General features: G+C 39.9%; 1 protein-coding gene across 5 annotated transcripts in view; it reads left to right on the top strand.

The window, feature by feature from the left end:
- Nucleotides 1-27,415, top strand: part of WDR70 (WD repeat domain 70) — a 305,235-nt gene that overhangs the window by 254,141 nt on the left and 23,679 nt on the right. For all 5 annotated transcript variants that reach the window (XM_033932685.1, XM_033932678.1, XM_033932670.1 and 2 more), the window contains exons 14-16: nucleotides 7,191-7,291; nucleotides 13,211-13,290; nucleotides 20,775-20,891. In XM_033932685.1, the coding sequence (XP_033788576.1) occupies nucleotides 7,191-7,291; nucleotides 13,211-13,290; nucleotides 20,775-20,891 (298 nt within the window). The remainder of the gene's footprint in view (nucleotides 1-7,190; nucleotides 7,292-13,210; nucleotides 13,291-20,774; nucleotides 20,892-27,415) is intronic.

Here is a 27,415-nt window from a genome sequence, read left to right as displayed (position 1 = left end):
ATATTTTTGAGAAAAGCCAAGTTTTCAGATGTTTTCGGAAGAGTTGGAGGGAGCTCGAATTTCGGAGAGGGGATGTAAGGTTGTTCCAGAGCTCGATGATTCTAAAGGGGAGGGATGTCCCTAGTTTTCCAGCATGAGATATACCTTTTATAGACGGGAAGGATAGTTTTAATTTTGGGGGGGATCTGGTGGAATTGGGGTTAGAGGAATTCCAAGATAGTGGAATAATGGGAGGAAGAATGCCGTGAAGGATCTTGAAAGTTAGGCAGGCACATTTGAAGTGGACCCTGGAGAGTATTGGAAGCCAGTGAAGCTTGGACAGAAGTGGTGAGACGTGATCAAATTTACTTTTTGCGAAAATAAGCTTAGCCGCAGCATTCTGAATCTGCTGGAGTCTGAAGAGGCTTTTCTTAGTTAGGCTTAAGTAGATAGAGTTGCAGTAGTCTAATCTGGAGAGGATGATGGATTGTACAAGGACAGCAAAGTGTTTTTGATAGAAACAGGATCTCACTTTCCTCAGCATATGAAGGCTAAAGAAGCATTTTTTTTTACCAAGGAGAGGAGGTGGTCATTGAAGGATAGGATAAGCTTAAAGCTTAGTCAAAGAGCCCCACAGTATGATGCCCATCTTTTGATGATCTGATTTTCTATGACGAAAGTTTGTCTGAATTGTGTTTTATAAAAACATCATAAGTATGTGTCTTTGTAAAATGGGCTCCTGAATCCTACCTCAATAGCACACAAATGATGACACATAGAATAAATTTACACCTGCTCTAAGAGAGGTTTACTTTTTTCCATGGATTGTACGCATTGTCTTGAGCAGGAAAAGGGAGAAACATGGGGCCCTTTTCCAGGACCTATTGCAAGGGCCTTGGTTAGAGATAAAACCACTCGGGTGGAGAGGAGCCTCCCTGGGTTCATCGCCAATATGTGGTTCCCTCTCAAGTGATGGAGGGGGTTGGCCCTTTAAATGGGAGACCATGGGTGAGGAAGGAGATTCCCATGGATGTGGCTCTGCCCCAGGTAACAGAGCCATCAGAAGAGATCCAAGAGATGGAATAGACATGAGAGAAGGAAGGTTCCCCATTATCCCTTTCTACTTGGGATTATGACAGACCCGTCAGAAAGAAAGTCATGTCACAAGGGGAGGTGGTGTCAAATGCCCAGGAAATGGGGGTAAAGGGAGTTTAGTAGATTACCTAATCTCATTTTAAGAACTGCCAAATGACTGTTTCATGCGAGATGAATCCTGGGGAAGAAGTGATTTGCATAAGAATTTGCATGTAAGACTGAATTCTATAAAGAGACTAAAGAAGTTTCTGGAAAGGAAAAGGGGGGGTGCCCTAAGCATGGGATCCCTCCATTTTGCTAAAGATACACCAGATGAACTAATATTAGTTTGATTTGGATTACAAACTTTTCACCTTGAGCAAGAAAGTGACCTTCCAAAAGGACTTGAGCGAATACCAGGTTCCAAAGATGGCTTAGGCTTTTTTGGGCTTATGGAAGGAGGTTCTTGACTTGTTTGTGGAGGCTTTTCTCCTAGTTTTTGTCTTGGCAGTGGTTAGCGCTACAGCCTCAGCACCCTAAATCTACAGGTTAAAATCCCAAGCTGATCCTTGTGATCCTAGGCAAGTCAATTAATCCCCCCATTGCCCAGGTACATTAGACAGAGTGTGAGCCTACCAGGACAGATAGTGAAAAATGCTTGAGTACCTGAATGTAAACCACTTAGGCCAGTGTTTTTCAACCGCTGTTCCGCGGCACACTAGTGTGCCGCGAGATGTTGCCTGGTGTGCCGCAGGGCCGCCGGGCCCGGAGCTGACAGGGGGCCCGAGGCAGGGGCGCCAGTAGCTCGCCAAGGCAAAGTGAGTCGATCACCCAGGACTCACTTTGTCTTGGCGATCTAATCTATCGAGCTGATAAGTCTTCTTCTCCCCGACGTCAATTCTACAGTCGGAGAGGAAGTTCGGGCCAGCCAATCGCTGCCTGGCTGGGCGGAACTTCCTTTCCGATTGTAGAATTGACGTCAGGGAGAGCATGCGTCGGCTTTGGGGCCTGTTATCCATTGGTGGGTCCTGTTCCCCGATGGCAGCGGCAGTGGCAGTGGCTTGGGGAACGGCAGGGAGAAAGAAAGAAAGGGGGCAGGCAGGGAAACAGAAGGAAAGAAGAGAAACAGAAAAAAAGAAAGAAAGGTCATGGAGAGAGGAAGAAAAAGTTGGGGGAGGGAATGAGGTGTGGAGGAGAGAAAGCATACAGGCTGATAGAAGGGAAGAAAGATTGGATGCACAGTCAGAAGAAGAAAGTGCAACCAGAAATCACCAGACAAAGTAGGAAAAATGATTTTATTTTAAATTTAGCAAAGTGGAGGCAGTATTACCACAGTTTTCAAAGGAATTTGCCCAAATAACTTAATAGTTAACTGGGTAAATTCCCAGAGATGAAAACTTCCCTTCACTTACTATGCACAGTTCTGAATTTATATCTGCTGTCTATATTTTACAATATGGTCACCTTTTACTAAACCGCAATAGTGGTTTTTAGCGCAGGGAGCCTATGAGCGTCAAGAGCAGCGCTGGGCATTCAGCGCAGCTCCCTGCGCTAAAAACTGCTATTGTGGTTTAATAAAAAGGATGGAGGGTATATTTGTCTATTTTTGTATGCTATAAAAACCAAATACAGAGAGAGACTGAGAGCTGTTGACGAAGAGCTACGTGTGTGTCTTTCTTCGATTCCAGCCAGAATATCAGCTTTGTGTTCAGCCAAACAGGCCCAGGTTTCGCACTGAATAAAGTATTTTATAATTTTTATTTCGTAATAAAGTAATTATAAAATACTTTCTTTGTGTTTATTTGATTCCTATTCAAGAGAATTACTTTATATATAGTCAATATAGGCAGAAAGTTAAATTTTTTAACATTTTCTAATGGTGGTGTGCCTCGTGATTTTTTTCATGAAACAAGTGTGCCTTTGCCCAAAAAAGGTTGAAAAACACTGACTTAGGCTATAAGTGGCATATAAATACTTAAATAAATAATTTTATAAAATGGATATGTTATATCACAACTCTGCCTCATCCAGACTATACCCCAAGGAATGCCTACACAAATCATACAAAAGTAGACACATACTTTTCCATATGCATACTTCTTAACAAATACATGTGATCATACTGTTGTATATAAATGCAGATAAAGAGAGAAACATTGATACTGATTCACTGAACACATTTTTTGTCAGTTTTAATTGGATTGGAAATATATAATTGTAAGAGTTTTAGCTCTTTTCATGTTTACAGTAACTTTTTCCCATCTGTATGTATGTATGTATCAGTTATTTAATTTCTGAGACTACATTTTCCCTAGTTTTAAGCAAGATACTTCAGGAGTAGGCTTTACTAGTTTTGAAGATTGATGGTTTGTGATTTATGACCGTTCCTTGTGTCTGTTTTGAAGCACGTGCCATATTGTTTTTAAGTGCAGAATGCATGTTTGACAAGTTAGCAGTATAGCAGTTCACATCGGTCTGTGAGCCAGGCCGACTCAGGATTTGTTATTGTTGGCTGCTGTCCAGTGCCCTGCTGTAAGATACATTTACTTGACACTGAAAAGTGGTGAACCACATTAGTTACAGTATGAAGTTCAAAAAGACTGGTTAAACTAATAAACAAAACAGCCACCTCTACTTTCACTTTGAATTTTGCTTCAGTTTGAATTGATCACGGTGTATCCAATAATGCCCATTGATCAGTTAAGATGTATGAACGTTTTTTGTTGTTGGTTTGCAAACTAGTACAGTATAACTTAGAAGAAGCTTATTGGTTCAGCTATTTAGTTTGTCACACTTCAAAGAATATGTATATTCTGATGCAGCTTCATTAAATTGATGAAGCTGTACCAGCATTTAAGGGGACTCTCTTGATTTTAGGTACTTTTCTTCAATTGGGCTTCTCAGCAAATCTAGTTCAACCTATGTTTCCCACGCTGTCAGCAGCTAAACTGGGAAACTCCCAAATGAGCCCTCATCTTAAACTGGCTTAAATTGAGCCAACATTCCTCATGGGAGAATGTAGTCTAAAGCACATATGGGGTCTGATGTGTACAGACTAGGAAAGAGACCTTGGAGTGAAATTGTGTTATATGATCTCAAGGTAGTGAAACAATGTGATATGGTGGTAGCCATACCTAAAGGGATAATAGGATGCATAGGGAGGGTATAACTAGCCCTCCATATGCTACATATAGTTTCAGAAGTTATATCTCAGTAAGGATCTGTACCAGAAGACACTAAAAGACCTAAACATAAGAACATAAGAATTGCCATTGCTTGGTCAGACCAGTGGTCCATCATGTCCAGCAGTCCAGTGCCCTAACTGAGTCTAGCCTTACCTGCATACGTTCTGGTTCAGCAGGAACTTGTCTAACTTTGTCTTGAATCCCTGGAGGGTGTTTTCCCCTATAACAGCCCCTGGAAGAGCGTTCCAGATTTCTATCACTCTCTAGGTGAAGAAGAACTTCCTTACATTTGTACGGAATCGATCCCCTTTTAACTAGAGACTCTCTTTGAGCCTGCAGCTCTTCTGCTTTTTGTTTTTCAACCAGTGGTTGCCAAAGAAATTCCTCTCCATTTGCTGGTTATGAATGAACCCAGGGCAGGGTGTAATTACATCTTACTACCCACTACCATAACATCCCTTATTCACCAAGTGCTTGCTGGATTTCTATGAACTGGAACACTCCGTTTCTTCAGGTATATACAGAGTTCCTTTAAATGCACAATGAAAATAATTGACTCCACGATGCCAGCATCAGATACTCAACTAGATATGATAAAGCTTCCCTCATAAGAACATGTATACTCTAGAGGCGAAGAATGAGATAGCAATATACTATATTAAATACCTGAAACTTATTAATGCACAAAAAAATGTTTCTTCCACAGGAAAAGTAGAGCTAAGGATAGGATAGGAAGACGCAAGAAGAAAGACTAAGGAGCAATATCAGAAAGCATTTTTTCTCAGGAGTGATGGATGCCTGGAATAGCCTTCGCAGAGAAGTAGTAGATATAAGCATGGTGAAGAAATTAAAACTAAAAAGTCAAATCATAGATAGATACAAAATGAGAATAGAAGCTGAGGATTTAGAGCTTTACTTCAAAATAATAGTGAAATGATTTTTCACTTATTAATAAGACATGGCGGGAGAGAGAGACTGGGCTATGTGGTAACTTATACAGAGCCTTAGTTACAACCCTGGACAGACTAGATAAGAGATGAAGTCATTTTGTACGGAGCTGTTTAAAGTTACTTAGTAAGTTTGCATGTAAATGCTAGTATTCTGTAAGTATGCACATATCTTCAATAGCATGTACTGCATACACATAGGCAGAGTCTGGGTAGAATGCACACTTAAATTAGTTATACTGTTGAATACTATAAGTTATGCACATAACTCTAGAATCTAGGTGTGAACATTTACATCAGCTTCATGGCTGGCATATTTACTCATGCATTTACACTAGTATTCTATAAAGGAAAGTAGTCACCCCTTTGTAGACTTGCCCTTTTAAATCTTTATCTACTATCCCTCTGATATTCAGCTGGCATCAGACAGTGTTTTTTAAGCATTGATTGTAATTTGTCACTGGCTAAATTAGACCGGATATTCAATGCCAGGCCATGTCCAGACAGTGACATTAAATATCTGGGTATGACCAGCCAGGAGCTAGCTGCTAGTACGTATCTAGGTTCTGGCAGGTATATGCAGGTCCTAGCTAAATATTGGTGGGCCTGAATAAGGAATTTAATTAATTTGGCCTACCCCCTGCAATTGTATTACCCCGATATTTCTGCTCACTCAGTTCTGATCCCCACTCCTGCCTGAGTCACATTCCAAGTCCCTCCTCCATGGAAAGACCTTTGCCACTTCCGGAAGTTACCAGAAAGTGATCCCTGGTGGTCCAGTGGAATGGGACAGGAGCAGTCCCCCTCCGCTCCCACCTTCTCTGGCTTTAGTTTCAAAAATAGTAGCAATGACCCTTTTTGCAGTACTACCTCTAGGGGTTACCCTCATTTAAGTGCAAATTTTATCTGCTAGCCTATAAATGCATTGAATACCTAGTTTTGTCGTCTATTATGTTACTTCATATGGTTTTCGAAAAATGATATCTGTCAATTATATTCACTAATAAAAAACATTTGACGAACCAATAATTAATTTAAAGAGGAATCTCAGATTTAAAAAATTATCTTTTTAAAATGCCAGCCTGTACTCACACAAGAGGACCATTTGCTTGGAAAGCTACATTGCATCTTTTTAAATAAAGATAAGACTTTTATACCCTTGTAAACCAGTTCTGCAATATTCTTCTTTTAGATTGTCTACTGCAGATTGGTTGGATTGTTTGTTTTCTTGTTGTGTTTGGAAGACTTTAATGCCAAAGTCACTCCATTAATTGGAATAACAATAATTTTTAAATAACTGGCATGCACTAGCTGGAGGAGTCTTAACAGATCCATAAACTGCGTGTATTTACATTCTTTTTCAACTACACTCCCCCTCCCAGTTTTAGGACTCGCGATTTCGATTATTTGTGATGTCCTAAAACCGGAATCATCCCCACCTCCCTCCCGCCTGCCGGACCTCCCCGGACCTTACATGGTGGTCTAGCGGTCTTTCAGGGCAGGAGCGATCTTCCTACGCTCCTGCCCCATGCAGATCACTCATCCAAAATAGCTGCCGTGAGCTCCCGTCAAGAGACTATGGGAACTCACGGCAGCCATTTTGGATGAGTGATCTGCACAGGGCAGGAGTGTAGGAAGATCGCTCCTGCCCCAAAAGACCGCTAGACCACCAGGTAAGGTCCGGGATGCCGGGGGGAAGGCGGGAGGGAGGCGGGGTAAATCAGAGTCGGCCCAAAAGTTATTCGTGAATTTTCAATATTCGTGGGCTGACTCTGCCCCTAACCTCCACACAAGTAATATGTTTGAAAACACACAAAAAAGAAATGAACACATAAAATTCTTGTTCAATTATGATACCTAAATCTAACATTTACTGAGGCTTTTATGATCTTCCAGCTGAAATAAGTTAATTTGAAAGTAAGAGCTTGCTTAAGAATTGTACACAAGAAAAATACCACATAAAAACAGTTAATAATGGCATGAATTTTGCTTTTGCTTTTTTCAGAGTGTTGTGCGTTGTTTATGGCACCCTAAGCTGAATCAGATTATGATCGGCACAGGAAATGGATTGGCTAAAGTGTATTATGATCCTAACAGGAGCCAGAGGTAGTGTATAGAAAATAGACAAAATTAACGTGATACATTTTCAAACAGTGATGAATGCTTATCTTTGATCCATGTTAAAAATATGATAATACTAAAATAGCAATTTTGAGTTCTCCAATGTTAAATTAAATGTACATATTTGGAACTAGAATTTGAAGGCCAATGACCAATTTGTGTTGCAAAGATGATGTGCTAAATTACAAAGTGGTTCTCAAATTGGATAAAGTGTGAACAAACACCAAACAGCCATGTAATTATATTTATGACTTTCTGTGTATATGATTAGTAATGTAATTGTAGAAATTATGCATAATTGTTAATGAGCTGAAAAGCCATGCAAATTTATTCAAATTATTTTGCCAGAGCTAATTTACATATGCAAACATGCACCATTTCTTGATTTTCTGCATCAGCTTTGAATGAAAAATAATTATTAAACCCTCCTCCTCCCTTTTATGAAGCTGCGTTAGGGCTTTTTATCACCGGCTGTGGCAGTAAATTCTTGTAGAATTCCTATGAGCATAGTAGCTTTTACCACCGTAGCCTGCGATAAAAAAAACCCTAATGCAGCTTCATAAAAGGGGAAGTAAGTCAGGCGCCTACATTGGTAGGCGTCCAAACTAGGTTGCCTACCAGTTGGTGCCATTTATAGAATCTGGGTTTAAATGACTAAATATATCACAGCAATTTTATGAGCTGGTACTAAGGATCCAATCCCCAAAGTGGATAACAACTGTATAGTTGAACCTAATCTTCCTTTCTACTGAGTCATTCTGCCAGTCTAATAAATAATTGTATATTTTTGATGGATTTTTTTGTAGGAAAATTGTGCAGTGTATTTGGGTAGTAATCTTATTAGCTCTGTTTCTGTGATTGAGGAGAATTCCTCCCAGTACCTATCTGCTAGGCATTTTGTTTGTGGAGGGTCTTCTCTCTCTTTTGATTTGCACTGTTTCTTTCCTAGTACTTCTATGCAGTTTGCTGTTTTTCCTTTATTAGTGTCAGTTCTGACGTTCTCCTTTTGCTTTGAAAAAGGTTGCCAGGTTATGTTGATCTGCACTGTCTTTGTGCTTGAAAGTTAACTAGAGCTCACTATTTCAGGGTCTATAAGATGGATGTCCTGTGTTCATCTTGGTCAATTGTACCCCCCAGCTTCAAGAATGAATAAATGAAAGAGAGGTAAAAGTAGCAGATTCAGTAGGCCTCAGGCCTGTAGCTTCCTCTTCCTTGGCTAGTAGAAAAAGTAGAGGCTACTCATTTCCTAAAAGTGAATCCTCAAATGGAAAGGGTATTATCACAGAAAATGAAATCTTAAAGTCTGTGTCTATTCCATTCCTCCTTCCACATTACCTGTTAAATGTGGGAAATATCTTTGTCTTAACTGTTAAGATGCTGCATTAACTGTTAACACCCAATAATTTCCACATTAAACAGCTTAACACATCTTAGTAAATAGTCCCTTTAGTATTTTTCAGAGAACTCTGCAATATAATTCCACTTGGGGTCGTATGGTCATGTGTCTTGTGAAATGCCATGTTCAGAGAACATCTGTTGTAATTAAGTGACTTTGCTTTATTGTTTATGATAAAAATGTTTCTTACTTGCACAGTGAAGGTTTTTCCTCTCTTCAGCTGTTGGCATATTTTGGTAAATGGATCCAACCACCGAATTTTATAAATATTTTTGCAGAGGCTACATTTTAACATTCTTATGACTTGAGTGATTTATCTTTTCATACTCTATTTAATGTGTCCTTAAATAAACTACTGATAACTCCTTCAAAAAGCTTGTGCTACGCACTTTTACCACCAAAATATATATAGGCTACTGCCAGAGCCACAAATCCATATAACATTCATTAAATTGAATTGAAAGATTTTTTTATGGATCTCAAGTGCTCGCAGTTGTACTGCTACTTGAACAGATCACGGCATACAACTATCTAGCGAGCTATCATCAGTCCTTTAAAACTCTTTATTATAATGTTCAATTTACTGGAAATGCCCAGAAATCTTCTTTATTGTAATCCGCCTAGAACCGCAAGGCACAGGCGGAATAGAAATCCCTAATGTAATGTAATGTAATGTATATGGAAGTTTTTCTTGTCTTTTTCTTTTTATGCCATTCACTAAAGTTATTCTACTTTGATCATCTCCTTATGTCATTATCGTAATAGTACTTAGCTCAGGAGTAGATTTGCTACCCGGCCATCTAGAAACTACTACCATATTTATAGCAGGTATTGACTTTAATTTTAAGAGGTCAATTTTCAAAACCCATATACTTATGGTAGGTAAATGGATATTTTGACACATCTCTATGATTAAAGGTGCATACTTTTTTGCACAATATGCTTCCTTTGATATGCATTTAATGGATATATTCTTAGAGACAGGGATTGCATGGGGAATACAACAATGCGTGTAGTTTTGTATTTTCAGACTAAACTTATTGTTTTGAAGGGAAAAAGTATTTGAGAAAAAAAGTGGGTGCAGATTTCTGTGGCTACTATTTCCCATTTAATTTTCAAAGGAAAAGTATGATACAAAATCCAGAGGAGCAGTACTGGTAAACTTTGTAACTACCCACAGACATTTGAAAATTACCACCAAAATGTATTAAATGTGAAGACTTTTTTGATGGAAGGAAGGAAAACTGCTGGCCCATATTGTTCAAACAATCAATGAGATCTTTGCCTTATGCAGCCCAAATATACCCCATCTTTTATTAAGGCGCACTAGCCGATTTTATTAAGGCGCTAAATGCTAACGCACGTTAAATCAGCTAGCGTGCCTTAGTAAAAGGACCCCTTAGTAACTTAGAAAAATATTCAGTCCGTGCTACTGTTTTATATTGGTTGCATGGATTGTGCTTGGAAATAACATATGGCCTGGCAAATAATAGACATTATCACTTAGTGTGAATAGCTTCTGTAATTGGGTAAGCTGCTTCATAAAGATGATCATTAAGTTGCTGGTGTTTTCCATTTGTTATTTGGTAAACCACACTTGCACATCAGAGGCAGTCTTATATTATTCCAAGATAGACCTAAACATAAAAAAACAAATAATATTTTCTTCTTAAAAAAATAATATGCCTTAGGGGCATCCCCTTAACCATTCCATGCAATTCCTTTTCAAGAGATTTTTGTACCTGTTCAGATTTATTGCTGGACAGGCCTGTTACTTGTCCTAGGATGTCCAGTTTTACAGTGCCAAAACAGAATTCTTGGGTCACAGGACTGTTGTATGGGCCTTTGACTCCTGTGCCTCTTCCCCCTCTCTCTAGGATAGTATGTCTGTCTTATTAGTCTGAGTTTCTGTTTGGCAAGTCAGCACAAAGCTGAACTGAGAAAGGAAAAGTAACGTATATGTTTATGTGGCATTCATATTTTCTTGTACAACCCCACTTTATTCCTAAACTCTCGGATAGTCAATCCCATCTCACAAGATCTTTTGTAGGAAGCTTCATTTGCTCCTCCTCTCTTACCTTTGGACTACCCTCCAACTTCCAGTTGTCTTCCTACAAGTGAGACAGTAGGAGCTAGGTTTTTCTGCTTGTGTTTATTTTTCTTTAACTTAAGTATTTATCACTTCTTGGTGTGATTTCTTTTTTGTGATGCAGAGGAACCCCTTGGGGGGACACCTCTGGCTGTGGGAGATCGCAGACTCTGAGGTGCAGAGTCCACTTCCAGGGGGTTGGCTGCTTTGCAGTGCACCCACCTGGACAGCCTGTATTCACAGTATGGGGGTTTGGAGACTGTTACCTTGGGAGCATAGTTCACCCCAGGTTTGCTAGTGGATTTGAGCTTAGTGGGTTTGAGCTGAGTGTCTCCATGGTAGTTTAGCTAGGATCAGGGATGACTGCGTTCTCCATCCATTAGTGTGCATGGATTCCAGGGGGGGTGGAGGTGTCTGCCAGGTACGTTGGGCCCAAGAAGCAGTCAGAAAGGGATTGGGACTTGTATACTGCCGTTTTGTAATTATATAGCCACACTCAAAGCAGTTTATATACAAGTACTTCAGGCATTTTTTCTATCTGTCCCAGTGGGCTCACAGTTTATCTAACGTACCTGGGGCAGTGGAGGTTTAAGTGACTTGCCAGGGTCACAGGGAGCAATGGGGGATTTGAACACACAACCTCAGGGTGCTGAGACTTTAGCTTAAACCACTATGCCACACTCTCCTCCAGAAACAGGCAGTCTAGGTTTCTTGAGGCAAAACAATGGCCAATCAGGGACTTCCTTAGGCTCATCCCTAAGGAAGTCCCTGATTGGCTCAGGGGCCTCAAGTGCCTCCCAAGGGAGGAGCCCAAGGCGCCTGAGCCAATTAGAGCCTTAGGCCCCTCCCCATGGAGGCCTCCGGAGCAGGAAGAACTGAGCACCCTTCCTGCTTCCAACTTTTAAAGGTACGCAAAATATCCGTGCCTTTAAAAGAAAAGAAAGAAAAACAGGCAGACCTGTTGGTAACAGTTACCATCAATCAAAAAAGGGGATATTTCGGATAATACACAAAAAATTTTTTTTGAAAATTTCTTACACACTAGTGTCGCAATTTATCTGTAACTAAGGGCTCCTTTTATTAAGCTGCGATAGCGGTTTTAGCGCGCGCTAATTTCTGCACGTGCTGGACGCTAATGCCATCATTGAGCTGGTGTTAGTTCTAGCCGTGTAACACGGGTTTAACGCACGCGGCAATTCTGCGCATGCTAAAAACGCTATCACAGCTTAGTAAAAGGAGCCCTAAATGTACCATATGACTCCTATTTCAATTGAGACCGTTCATACGGTACCCCATTTCATCAACAAACTCTCCCAGGTGAAAAATACACTAGTGCAGGGGTACCCAAATGGTCAATCGTGATCGACCAGTAGATCACAAAGGCAACGCGAGTCGATCGCTTTGCCTTTTTGATCTTTTTCTCCCTGCTGCATCCCCGAGCCAGGCCTGGCGCATACAAGCGCCAGACTCACAAGACTTCACCTCCGACATCAATTCTGACATCGGAGAGGAAGTTCTGGGCCAGCCAATCGCTGCCTGGCTGGTCATCTGCCATGACCTCTGAAAAAAACCTCGAATACAAATGATAATTAACATTTTCTCTGTGTACAGTATGCTTTATGTTTTTTTTTAATTTTATTGTTGGTAGATAATTTTGACTTGGTCATTTTAAAAGTAGCTCACAAGCACCCCTGCACTAGTGTGTAAGAAATTTTCAAAAAATTTTTTTGTGCATTATCCGAAATACCCCCTTTTTTGATTGATGATCATTGTGGGTTGGATACTTTGTGAAGTTATCTGTGTGTGCTTTTCTGGTAACACAGTTACCAAAAGGTCTATAGCAGTCGGGTTGGATGCAAAATAGCCAAGCAATTATTAGTGAATCAATCACTTGGTTATTTTGAATTTGCTTGAGTGGATCGGATCGGATAGGAGATTCATCAGACAGCAGCTTAGTGAATTAGGTTGTGGAACACGAACGATCACAAAACCAGTAAAACCGGTTTTGCGACCATCGTTACAGGATCGGTAAGTTTAGTGAATCTATCTCATTGTTTCCCATCTTGAGATCCTCAGATGCTGTCACACTGAGGTCCCTTTCTTGGTCAGTGCACAATAGCTTTAGTACATACAGCTCCTTTGGATTTCTGCACCCTAAGCATTAGCCTAAGCTTCTGATTTTTGTAGATTGCTTCTCTTGCTTTCCACATCCTCCAGGGGGGTCCATTCTTTGTGTCATCCGCAAATGGCATACTTTCCTCACCCTTTAGCAATATCGCTTACAAATATGTTGAACAGAATCAGCCCCAGGAAGGATTCCTGATGCTCTCCACTACTCACCTTTCTTTCTAGTGAATTCTTGTTATCCTAAATTATTTCCTGTTTAAAAAAATGATAATTTGAATTTTTTTTCTAACAGGGGAGCAAAACTGTGTGTTGTTAAAACAAAACGGAAAGCAAAACAGGCAGAGGCTCTTACTCAGAATTATATTATAACACGTAAGTAACTGCATTGGTGCTTCAAGTAACTGAAATTATTTGTCAGAACTTTCAACTGTTGCTTTAGAATTTGTTTTTTTCACCAGATCCCTTGAGTCTGATTCACCCAAATCAATTTGACTTTTAGATGATAGATATGAAGAAACCTAATTAGCAATTGTCATAAAAGAAGGTAGTTTTTGAAATAAGATGTACTCATCATGGCCTGAAAAAAAAAAGGAATATGCTAGAGGAGGACTCCCATAGATGGACCTTCTAGTCTACCCAGAGATACTCTCTCAAGCATCTGTCATCTAAAAATATACTGGAGGGGTGACAATTCGTTATGTGGAGGGACATAATAAAAAAAAAGTCTAAGTCCCCTATTGGCCTAAGGTTTTAAACGTTGAAAGTAGAAGCAGGGAAAATGTGCATTATCAAAAAAAAGTCCAAAGGGAGGTTTTTTTTTATAATGGCCTGCCTCTGCGTTCAGCTGTTTAAATGCCCAGACCACCACTACATCTACACTAACAACATATAATCAACCAAAAACAGCCTAAGTCCCAAATGCCCAACACTAGAGCTTTTAGGTGAAGGAGGAGCCAGTCCTTCACCTAAAAGCTGGATTCTGTAACTGATGTCTGTCAAAAACAACACCGGTTACAGAATGCACCCCTCCCCCCCCCCAACATCGGGGCAGGAGGAAGCCCAAGGTTTCCTGCCCCGGAGACCCGCATCCCCCCCTGACAACTTCGGGCCAGGAGAGAGCCCAAGCCTCCTGGCCCAGCCGATCCGCAACCCCCCTCCCTGCCGATTACGATCTGGACAAGAGGGAGCCCAGGGTGCATTAGGGCCTTAACGTGCGGAATAGCAAGCGCTAAAATGCCACGCGCGCTAGCTGCTACCGCCTCCTCTTGAGCAGGCGATAGTTTTGGGGATAGTGCGCTAATCCGGTGCATGCGCTAAAAACGCTAGCGCACCTTTGTAAAAGGAGCCCTAAGTCTTTCAGTCACAACATCTGTGGCTTTTGGTGGAGATCTCTTGCTGTTTTTTGCTTTTCTTTGAACGTTCTCTAGGCCTCACCAATAATCCACATGTAGGCATTATTACCTCTTTTTTATGAGTTATATAGAAATCCAGAAAAAATCCAGATGGCTATCAGGTATGCCCATGCATACCTGTTGCTCAGTTCTGCAATCCCTTTCTCTCCCCCTCAGAGATCTCTTCTGCTTGTCACTTACTTTCTTTGTTTCAGATATTGTCCTGTCAGTTTCACTGCTGCAGGGGGAGGGGGGATTTCACCATGGCAGGAGGGAGTGGGCATCCCTCCTGCCAATTTTCTTTTGCGGGGGGGGGGATTGGGGTTGACATGGCAGGAAGAAGTGGCCATTCCTCATGCAGTTTTTGCTGCTGCGATTGGGGGGGGGGGTCGGTCCACTGTGCCAGTTCATCAGAGAGGGCCATCATTGACGGGGGTGGGGGGGTTCTTTTTTAATGGGGCAGATATTGTGCATGTGTAACATGCACAGCATCTGTGCCCAATTAAAAAAAAAAGGTTAGACAATTAAGCGACCAGTCTTGACCAGTTGCTTTTATTGGATCGCTAAAAGCGATCACTTTTTTTAGTGCTTCAGTAAGCCATAATAAAGCATCAGTCGCTCTACTAGTTTACATGCTATTTTAATATTAATGAGCTTATTTGTATGGTTGGATTGGGGAATGAGCGATCATGCAGAAAACTATGCAGGGAGCCGTTTTCTGCATTGGGTCGGCAAATGCGATGATTGCTAAAGCTGTTGGTTTAGCGATGATCACTGGCTTTAGTGTATCTGGGCCAAAGAGGTTTGTTACTCATTATAAGGTCTTCTTTCAATTTTGCCCACTCCTTTTTTTTTTTTTTTTTACTTCCCCTACATGTTCAAATTTATCTATAGTAATAACTCCTTGAGATACTCACCATTTTTATATTATTAATTTTTCTGAAAATCTAGGATCTGCTCTTTAGAATGAGCTACATCATCTCCCACTACATTAAGAAGAATGTTTTTGTTAAGTACCAGGTCCAGTATCAATCCCTTCCATGTGGGTTCTATTGCCAGTTTCTGGAACAGTTCTCCAGAGAATCCAGGATCTCCTCAATTCTAGATAACACTGTAGCTGGGATGTTGCAGTTTATATTCAGCAAGCACTACCTCTTTCATAGCAATTTTGTGGATGTCTTAAATTAAATTTTCATCCTTCATAGGCGTTATGCATATCACATCAATATATGTTCCATTCCCTCTTTCCAGATTAACCCACTATGCAACCTTCTTCCCTTATAAACCCTACAGTTTGGTTGCTCTAATATTCATATATGAGTAATGCCACACCTCCCCCACTTTTTTCTTCACTGTCCTTGAATAGATTATAGCCTAGTTTTGCTATATACCAGTCACTGTTCTCTGTATACCTTATCTCTGTGACTGCCACCAAATCCAAGCTTGCCTCTTTTCTTACAATCTCTACATCAGTGACTTTATTTTCCACTAGATAATCTTTTTCTCATTTCTTTATATGTTGTTTTAATATTTTATTTACTATGGGCTTTGTCTACCTATCTTCAGCATAATCTCACTCGACCATCCTATCACACCTTTTTTTTTTCCAACTTTGAGGTTACTAGAGACTATCTTCCCAAAGCCTCTTGGTCAGTGCATATCAGAATCTCACTTCCAATCATGTGGTTCTTCCTTCTATTTCTGCCAAGCAATTGATCACTTTTCAAGCTTCTATAAATCAACTCCCAGACGTATACTCGTATACATTCTGTTGCAGATTTTTGTCTCATCTGCACAGAGTAAAACTTTTCTTTCTAACCCCTCAGTGGCATCATTTTCAAGCTGTTGAAATTTGTTCCAGGTCTGCTCCATGAAGTACTCCTCTAATCATCTTTCTCTTCTCTGATGGAATTGTTTTTGATCACTTTCCCTTTTCTATCACCCAACCTGTTCATAAATTGGCTATGCCAATCTTGGGCTTCAGCAAGCCCAAATAAACTGGGGCACTAAACTCTGCAGGTTCTGCAAAACTCGCAGAGTTTTTATAAAAGAGATGTAAAATTTGGGGCAGCACCATCATTTTCACTTGCAATATGCCCCAGCCAAGAAAGACAATACATAACCCAGTTCTTCAGATCAGCCCTAACCTGCTTCAAGAGAGGACCATAATTAAGGTCATGCAGACAAGTACTAGGGCTACCAATCTAGGTTTCTAGATAATGGATAGTCTCTGAATAGTATGATATAAATTCTGCGATTCCTTCAAGTTTATTAAAATTAGTTTGATCGCTTTACATGAAATTCTAAGTGATTTACAATAAAATTGGGGAACAAATAATCTATTAAAAACAAGACAAAAGACATGGGCACAAATAAACGAACACAAGGAAAAGAGTGAACTAAATTTTAAAAGAAAAGAGGAGGAACAAATAAAGGGAACATGAATGGGAGGGGAAACATATTTAAAAGAATGGAGAGGATAAGTGAAGCAATGTTATGACTTAGGGTTCGAATGCATCTTTAAAAAGAAAACATTTTAGAGCTCCCTTGAATTTATCTAATCTTTTTTCCCTCTCTTAAAAAGGCAGGGGGCGCATTCCATGTAGCAGATGCTGTGTCGGAGAACGATGTATTTTGGCATGTGTTAATTACTGTCAATAAATTTTGAGACGCAGAGCGTAGAACGCGAGATGAAGTGTGAGGTATGAGGAGTTTATCATTGAAACTGGGAACGTTTGTCGTTAGGGTTTTAAATGTTAAAAGTGCTATTTTATATGTAATTCTATGTGAGATAGGTAACCAGTGGGCCTTTAGCAGAAGGGGGGGGTGACATGGTCCAATTTTCTGGAGTTAATAATGATCTTAATGGCGGTATTTTGAATTATTTGTAAGCAGTGAATTTATTTTTGTGTAATTCCCTTATAAAGGGAGTTAAATGAGTCTAACTTTGATATTATAAGAGAGTGGACCAAAATGTTAAGCGATGTTTGGTTGAGGCAGGTGGCTAAGGAGCCGGATCATTCGTAATTTGAAAAAACAATTTTTAACCACGGCACTTATTTGATTGTGAAAGTTCAATTTGATTGATTATGACTCCTAAAAGTTTTATAGCTGGGACCATTTTGAGTGGGATATCGTCGATGCATATTGGTGAACATAGTGAAATTCCCTCTTTCCACAGAAAGAGGAGAGTTTTTGTTTTAGGCACGCTTAGGGCCAACATGTTGTCGTTTTTACCATGCACTTACAGCTTTAAGTTTTTGGTTGATATTATCAATTTCAGAAATGTTTGATGGATCTAATGGGTGAAGAAGCTGAATTTCATCAATGTAAGCAAATATAGAAAAGCCAATCGATTGGCACAATGTCAGATGGGGAGCAAGGTAGATGTTAAATAGAAGCGGGGAGAGAATAGAACCCTGAGGGATTCCATGATTGTTTATGTAGGTGTCAGAGGATGATTGGTTAAATTCTACTTTAGAAGTTCGATTTGCAAAGTAGGACCTGAACCAACTGAGCACTTGATCATTAATGCCGACTGAGGATAATCTGTTTATTAGGAGCTGGTGATCTATTGTGTCAAACGCAGTCGACAAGTCAAGGGAAATCAGGAGAATGGATTGGTGGTGATCTAGGTAGTACAAAATGATGGTTGTAAGTCCCAGTGCAGAATGTTCAGTTGAATGATGTTTTCGAAAACCAGTCTGGATGAGATGAAGAGTTTTTGTTTTTTCGATGAAATCTGATATTTGATTAAAGACCACCCTTTCTGTCACCCTCTTTGTCTTATAATAATAATAACTTTATTCTTCTATACCGCCATAGTCAAATGACTTCTAGGCAGTTCACATCGAAGAGGGCTGGACAATCAGCGAATTACAGAATGCAAGAAGTGAGGGTACAACTTATTACACAAGAAATAGATAAAAGGAAAATATGAAACTTAAGTAAGAAATATGGATCTCATGTATGCAACTCAGGGAATAGAAGCTGGACAATCAACGAGTTGCAGAATGTGGAAAATGAGAGAACAACATATTACACAAGAAATAGATAGAGGGAAAATAAAATGCATTAAAAGTAAGATACTCCTCCAGGTGCTGTCATATTTGCTTCACAATGATGGGGTTATCCAACAGACCATCATTTATTCTCCAAAGAGGAGACCTTGGCTCTTAGAATATGCACTTAAGTTCAACCACACTAGAGCATGATCCAACTATGTAGTTGACTCAGTGCCAGAGTCTGCAGCTGATACTAATAATCCTTTATAAAAAAAAAATTGGTTCAATACAAGAATACAAGTGGTGAACAGGGGAATAAAAAGTATAGTCCCTTCCAGTAGGATGCATTCTCCTCCAACCACTCACAACTCCAAGGGTTTCCACAAAGTTCTTCATCTGTTTCTTCTCCCTTCTACTATAAACAGCGGAACCTCTAGTATTATCTAAGTTTGCAGTAGAGGTCAGGTTCAAATCTCCTCCTATTACCAATTTACTCTCTTGATGGTATAGAGTAATATCAAGATGTTGCATCAAAATTCCTCCCTGATGTTCCCTGGCACATAGAGATTAACCAGAGTATATTTAATAACCATTCACATCACTACCAAAAGAAAACACCCTTAGGTATCCCACTTCACCTGCATCACCTCTACAACTACTACTATAATTTCTGTAGCGATGAAAGGTGTACACAGTGCTGTACTTTTAACTTTCAATAGACGTTCCCTGCTCGAAAGAGCGTACAATCTAATTTGGATAGACAGGACATCTCAGGGTTAAGGAGATACCCATGCAACCCTTGTTATTTGCTCCAAAAGTGGAGGACCAAATAGCTCTCAGAAATCTTGGGTCAGAAGTCATTTGTTCGCAAACTTAACACACACAATTTTCCCCTTTAAGACCTCCCCCCACTCATACATCATAAAGCACCAGTTGTAGAGAAAGAGAGTCAAGAAGATCAATGTGCTTAAAATGTTCCAAGCACTTTTTAGTCTCACCCAAGTGGGACCTGAAATGGCCCCAGAGCTGCCAGCCTGAGTCATCTGTCTGGCACTTCTTTTAACCTTTTGCCAGTGGAAACCTGCCAGCTTCGACAAACATCCAAGAGCTCCAAAACATTGTTCACCCTGGCAGAGATAACAACATCTTCCTTTTTTGGAAGGGCCCATGCCTGTGCTCCAGAAGCAATCTTCTTGTGAACTCTATTAATAGTAAAAAGAAGACCAAAGAGAAATGCTCATTTATACTTCCACTAGGCTTGAATCATATCCTGAGTCACCTCCTTAAAGGCCTTCCATTTTTGCTGCAAGCTCTAGGCCAAGTCCTGAAAAAGCTCTTCCTTGTTCCCATTCCATTGAAATGGTCCCAATTCATGGGCTTTACACATCAACCGCTCTTTATCAGTTAAGCAGTGAAAGCATACAATTATATCCCATGGTCTGTTCACAACTTGAGGCCCCCTCAGGCACCTATGCACTCTCTCCAGTGGAAAAGTCAAAGTCTTGTCTTGCAAAAGCCAGGTCACAAATTTCTGCATCACTGTCACTGTCTTTGGTGTTCCCCCATATACAATTATCGCACATGGTCTGATTTTCAATATCCTTCATTTTTTTTCAAAAGTTCTTGATATTCCTCCAGTTGTGTGTCCACTTCCTTTTGTATTTCCACCACTATATCTTCACACTTGTCCATAGGTGTCTCAGCACCCTCGATGCTTTATTCCATATCTGCTAAATCAGACTGGAGCTTCTGGACTGCATCTTTAATCTTACTCTTCAATGAAACTATTTCCACTTTCATTTCATCCATCTAAGCTTGCAAATCTGATTTTGTAATCCCTTTTTGTGTCCACTGGAGTCCTAGGACAGCCAGATGCCAGGATCCTCTCCATAATCAGGGATCCGTCATTTTCCTCCGCCAACATATTCATGCCACATGGACCTCTTCTTAGCAAATGGTCTCCTACATGTGAAGCTGTTTTCCCATCATCTGACCTCTTCTTAACCACCATACAGATCAGTACCATGTCTCTAGCACACTGCTGGAAAAAAATGGGGGGGGGGGGTGGGAGGATAAGAATTGCTGTTTGCTAATCTCTCATAGGGAATATGCTTGGGCTCTGGATGGAGCATCTGATTAGGCTTCCATCATACTCAATGACATCACTTTCTCCCATCCCCTTAATTCAATTCTGTATTAATCCAATTCAAGAAATAAACTAAATTATTTACTGTACTTCATATATTGCAGTGGTTTAAAAATACTGTAAGCAGCTATGTAGTTTATATAGAATAAATTAAAAATCTAAGAAGAAAGAAAAACAAAGGAGACCTTTATTCAACTTGTCAGTCTGCATTGACTTTTAAGGCTAAGTGTGTTGAATTGAGTTTTCCCATGTGGTACTTGATTTGCTAAAGTAATATTTGGACTGTAATATTGATTTTCTTTATTTTTTTTAAAGCTCATGCACTTCCAATGTTCCGTGAACCACGTCAGCGAAGTACAAGAAAACAACTAGAAAAAGATCGACTGGATCCTGTGAAATCTCATAAGCCCGAGCCTCCAGTTGCAGGGCCAGGTATATGTGCACTTTACTAAATCATTTCAAGGTTTTGCAGTAATTTAATTACTTATTGTGAATGCTGCTTAGTCCCTTATACATTAGATAAATTAGACAAGCAGATATGTCAGCTATTTATAAGATGACCATACATCCCGTTTTTGGACCGACCGTTCCGTTGTCCCAACCCACTGCTTCAGGACACTGAAATGTCCCGTTTTCAGGGACAGCATCTCGAAGCTGTGTGCGGGGACACCGGAACGGGCGATTGCTTTCCCTCCCTGCCACGCCGATTCAAAGCCCAGTCCGCCGCCGCTGCTTCTTGCCTTCTTCCCGACGTCAATTTTGATGTTGGAGAGGAAGTACCAGGCCAGCCAATCGCTGCCTGGCTGACCCGGAACTTCCTCTCCGACGTCAGAATTGATGTCGGGAAGAAGGCAAGAAGCAGCGGCGGTGGCCTGGGCCTTGAATCGGCGTGGGAAGGAGGGAGGCTGGCAGGCAGCGGCGGTACACGGGTGGGGGGGGGTTGTATCAGGCACTGGAGGGAAGGAAGGAGGCTGGCAGGCAGCGGCGGTACACGGCGGGGAAGTGTTTGAATCAGGCACTGGAGGGAGGGAAGGAGGTAGGCAGGCTGGCTTTGGGGGAAGGGGTGGGACAAAGGCTGGAAGGCAAGACATAGGAAGGAGGCACTAAGGACATGGGAGGAGGCACTGGGGGCATTAAGGACACAGGACAGAGGCACTGGGGGCACTATGGACATGGGAAGGAGACACTGGGGGCACTAAGGACACAGGACAGAGGCACTGGGGGCACTATGGACATGGGAAGGAGACACTGGGGGCACTAAGGACACAGGACAGAGGCACTGGGGGCACTATGGACATGGGAAGGAGGCACTGGGGGCACTAAGGACACAGGACAGAGGCACTGGGGGCACTAAGGACACAGGACAGAGGCACTGGGGGCACTAAGGACATGGGAGGAGGCACTGGGGGCACTAAGGACACAGGACAGAGAAGCTGGGGGCACTATGGACATGGGAAGGAAGAAAATAGAAAGGGACAATTGTTGGGCCTGAGTGCAGAAAGAAAGAAATGAAAGAAAGGATACACGGTCAGAAGGAAATGCAACCAGAGTCTCATAAAATCACCAGACAGCAAAGGTAGGAAAACTGATTTTATTTTCAATTTAGTGATCAAAATGTGTCAGTTTTGAGAATTTATATCTGCTGTCTATATTTTGCACTATATGTGTCTATTTTTCTATATTTACTGAGGTGACATTGCTGAGAGAAAATCATTGAAGCAGTGGCTCGCAATTGAAAATAATTCCCTGATGCAGCCGTAAGGCGAAACAGGGCCTGTTTGTGAATTAGTTTGAAGTGGAATTATTCACGATCGATGTATTAATACCGCACTATAACTTTTGAATGACAACTGCGGTGGTTTTGCACTGTTGGAAAGAAACAAGATAAGTGCTCACTTTTTTAGAAAATTTATAAAACCTTAAAAAATGATAATAAATAGTTAAAAAGTATAGTAAAATTAGAAAAATAAACGGTAGAATATAAGACCAAGGATGTATTTCTCTATGACAGTATCTTTACTGGCATAGTTAGTTTCTCAGTTCTGAGAAACACTGAGGTCTTTTACCGTATATATAAAGTGAAAAAGTGTATTGCACTTGATTTCTGACAGTATAACTATTTGAATATCAATTTGGTGTGGCTATATTGCATATTTAAAGTCATCTGCCTTGACATCTTTGAAAACCCCCCAAATATAAATGATAATTAACATTTTCTCTGTATATAGTGTGCTTTATACTTTTTTAAAATTTTATGGTTACCATTATGAATTAATAAGATATTATGTGTACATGAAAAATGAATGGAAGAAATTGGGGGCAGGATGGGGGGCGTGGCTATGGCAGGATTGGGGTGGGGCTAGGGTGGGATTGGGGGCGGGACTGACAATTAATAGATGTCCCCTTTTGATGAAAAAAATAAATGGTCACGTTAGTTATTTATCTGAATCTGGTACTTTGCTTCAGAAGCTAAAGATGCCCACCTGTATATGCAATGCCATCGAATCTTCGTTCTGAAAATTCCTTAAACAAGTTTAAAACACTCCTTAAGACATTTCTCTTTAAAGATGCTTATCAAAATTCCAACTGAGGTCCCAAATAAAAATGGGACAACAAAAACGCTTCCAGGAAGCGATATCCCACTTTTTCCTCTCGTTTTATCCTCCCCTCCTCTCCTCTCCCCATTTTATTTTTATTTATATAATGTAATTTAAAAATCTTCCCTTCCCTTTTCTCCCCTTTTGTCTCATACCCTTCGTAATCAAGTCTTTGTATCAACCTTATCCCCCCCTATTTTTATTTTGTTTTTTTATATACAACTTTTTAATAATTTTTATCTTTTATTATTGTAAACTGACCAGATACTTGTGATGGTCGGTATATCAAAATATTAATAAACTTGAAACTATATACTGAAAATAACTACTTTTCCTTCTTTAAATGTCATATGTAGTGATGTCACTGCATTAAAATTCATCAAACTGATAATCTCAGTTTTGCTTGATCTTTTTAATCCCTGGAGAGAACAATTTTCACTTTTATTTTGCTTCCACCTTGAAGAACTGCTTGTTCTTCATAGAAATTCAGATAATAAAACAACCACCTGAATACAATCATCTGTGTTGGCTAAGTACATTTGTTTTGCTTTCGTTATTGGAAAGAGGAAGGAGAGAGACTAGAGGAATGATTGGTTGAGTAGTCTTCTCTTGCTTCTTTGAGCTTTCAGCTCAGGTGCTGTGAACCTCTATTTATTTGTTCATTTGGATTTTGCCAATGCAAAAATTGTGTAAATTATTAACCCTCCCCCCACTTTTACTAAGCCACAGTAGAGGTTTTTACCGCGGCCTGAGGCGCTAATTGCTTCAATGCTCATAGGAAATCTATGCGCATTGGAGCAGCTTTAGAGCATTTAGCGCTCTGGGCCATGATAGAAACCTCTACCGCTACTTAGTAAAATTAGGAATGGTAAAAGAGTCAATTGTTTGTTTATAGATATTTATATACTACTATCCTGAGAAATCATTGAAAGCAACTTATAAATCTGTCTTCCACATTCAAAATCTCTGTATTGGTTACCAGTCAAGTCTTGATGTGTTTCCAAAATGTTGCTATTATTTAAGGCCTTGTATTTGTGTGGTACTTATATTCTGCTTTGCTCCATAATTAGGTTCAAGGTAGATCATATGAAGAAGAAAAATATAATATTTAAAAAACCTTCTTCCATACATAATAGAAGCATAACCAATTCATATTAAATTAAAAATTAATAGTAAGTAATAAAACTATAGAAATTGTACATTCATTTCAGAAAATAATACGTAATGTTTGAAAAGAAAAACAATTTGACTCTGATCGAAAATAGGCTGGTAGTTGGTTCTAAAAAATTAGCCAGATAACTTTATTCTGTTAATATTAGGCAAGAATATTTAGCAATGGTGATTTATATCTAGTTATCTGCCGTCATCTACTATGTTATAGTGATGGCTGAATATGGTCTCCATGAGTTTTAAGTCTGAAGACAGAATAAAAGACTTCAGGGAAGGGAAAATGGAAATAAGGAAGAAAGACAAAAGGATAGATGAAAATGAAGAGGGATGATTACAAGAGGGTATGGAGGAAAAAGAGAGGCTGAGATGAGAGGATAATAGAGGGGGAAGGATATTCTTTTAGTTGCCATTTAAATGTATCATAATTTAAACTTCCTTTGTATATCCTGCTTCATCCTATCATGTATGAACTGTGTAGTGAGCTAATTCCACCATATTAATTACCCTTCCCCCAGATGATTCTTATATTAATTAAAATAGTCTGAGACAAGGAAGGTCTTCATTTCTTTCTTGAATTTTTTGGTACTTTTTGGTGGGTGAATATGTGTACTACGTGAAAGAATTAACGCGGAATGTAGGGGATTTAGTAGTGTATTTAATAAAGTTTGGAGCCCATTGACTAAATTTGTGATATTATAGTAATGTTTATTTATCTTTTCTTTTCTACCTTTACACATCCAGGGGGAGAGGGGAGTTGGAGGGAGGGAATTGAATATTGAGAGTTATATTTGGGTAACCAGTGTTCTCCCCAGAAATTTTTTCCAGCCGGGTGGCATGAAAAAATAGCCGGGTGGGGCAGGACGGGGAAATTTGGTGGTGGGGAAAATTAAGGGCTCCTTTTACTAAGCTGCAATAGCGTTTTTAGCGCATGCAGATTTATTGGCGTTAGCATCTAACACATGCGGCAATTCTGCGCGAGCTAAGCGCGCAGTAAAACCGCTATCGCAGCTTAGTAAAAGGAGCCCTAAATGTATACTATTTGTATTAGTTAATTATTATTAGTTATTTTCCAATGCTCAATATGACTTGTCTTTCTTAAAGTTTGACACTTGTTCCATAATATTTATATTAAATTTAAGAAGTATCCAATCCTAGAAGTGAATAATTAGATATTTGCCCTCTTTCAAATGGTATAGAGCAGTGTCTCTCAAACTTTTTTAATTCCGGCACACTAAACGGAGCAAATGTTTTTTGTGGCACACTAAATGCAGCAAATGTTTTTCATGGCTGGAAAAAATTTCTGGGGAGAACACTGTTGCCATTAGTTTTCAATAGCTTGCTCATGTAGCAACACTAGAGGTAGAGGTGTAGCTGCCATCATTAAGTCCATCCTAAACCCAAGACTGATAGACGCCATCACACTAGAGGCACTAGAGTGCCTCACATTCTCAGTAGGTCACAACAGAGACCTAACATTTGCCTTGATATACAGAGCACCACACTTTCCAATGGCCATCGTAGATGACCTACTATCCATCCTTATCAAACTGGTCATCACATACAATCAGGCCATTATACTTGGAGGCTTTAACCTCTCAAACTACCCAAATGAGACTGGATTTCATCACTTCACTCTCAGACCTAAGCCTTCAACAAATGTGTCCCCTCACCGATTCACTCTGCGGGCCACATCCTGGACTTAATTGTTATTCAAAAGGATACTCCACCCACTACAGGAACTCTTGGCTACACCACCAAACCAGTGCCCTGGTCTGATCACCATCTGATCAAATTCGACTACACCTGCACAACGAATCAACTGTCAACCATGAAGCAAAGCCTACATAAAGAGATATATGACAACAACGCTGTCAACTTAGAGGATCTCTCTTCCAGCCTAGTGGGAACATCAAATCCAGTTCTGAATCTATTGACGAAGCCACTGTGGCCTGGCACACTGAGGAAAAACCTTATACGAAGGGCTAGTGCTAGTAAAAGAGATCAAATACTATTCCTGCAAATACTCCTTCACCTGGTTTACTGACAACTTGAGAATTAAGGAAAGCAAAAAGGAAATGGTACAAATCTAGGCTAATCAGTGACAGGTCCAAATGGAAGAAACTGCATGAAGAATTTAAAAAAGCCACCCTAGAAGCTAAAAAGATATGCTATTCCCAACAACTATTAAAGTCCTCCAATAGATCAAAAAACCTGTTAAATTAAAAGCATTTAACATCACAAGGAGACAATCAATGCTTTAATATTGAACTCGACGGTGAAACGCTCTCATACAACTTTGCTGATAAAGTGAACAAAATACGGGCTAACCTCAACTCCACCATGTGACAGACAGCCTCCCACGACTTAGGTTCCCAGTTGTGGTTTTAATTATCTTGTCTATCTCACTTTGAAACTGTATATTATGTATATTGGTATTAGACCCCTAGTAAGTGTCAAGTTAGGATAAAAACTTGTACTGTATCATAAATCAGTACTGAATCTATGTCACATCGTAACCTGTTAACTGTAACTGTACATTATGCAAGTTTAACCTGTAACCCATTCTGAACTCTTTGGGGGAAATGGGATAGAAAACAAATTAAATAAGGTAATGCAGTTTTGAAAGATGAATGATTTTTGTATCAACAAAAGTGAGCAACATGATCTTGAATTTCACTCTACTTTCAATAGGGGAACCAGTGTAATTCTTTCAGAATCAGAGTGGCACTTGTATGATTCGATTTTTCCCAGCAGAAATTTTGCTACTGCATTCTGTATTATCTATATCTGTTTGATCATGTACTTAAGAATAACTAGAAAGATTGCATTGCAGTAGTCCCAAATAGAGAGTACCGGGGATATTATTACATTGGACATTGCTTGATAGTTCAGATATGGTTTTAGTCCTCTGACCCAGTAGAGTTTGCCATTTTTCACAATGCATTTAATTTGTCTTAGTTTGGGTTCAGCTACGCCCCTAGGTTTCTCACACTCTCCATGGATGACTTTATGATATTTCCATTCAGTGTTAGTTGATATCTTGGACAGTTCCCTCCCCGTTAGCTAATCAGAAGTAGCTCAGTTATTTCCTTGTTGGCTGCTAGACCATTTGTATGGAACCAACCGAAGATCTTCTCCAAGCCCAACATAATCCTCAGTTTAGTCTTCACATCCTGTTTCTTTAGTGGG

This window comes from Geotrypetes seraphini, chromosome 1 (genome assembly GCF_902459505.1).
Source record: "Geotrypetes seraphini chromosome 1, aGeoSer1.1, whole genome shotgun sequence".
In the NCBI taxonomy this organism is placed as follows: Eukaryota; Metazoa; Chordata; class Amphibia; order Gymnophiona; family Dermophiidae; genus Geotrypetes; species Geotrypetes seraphini.
This window is presented reverse-complemented; position numbering and strand designations above follow the sequence as displayed.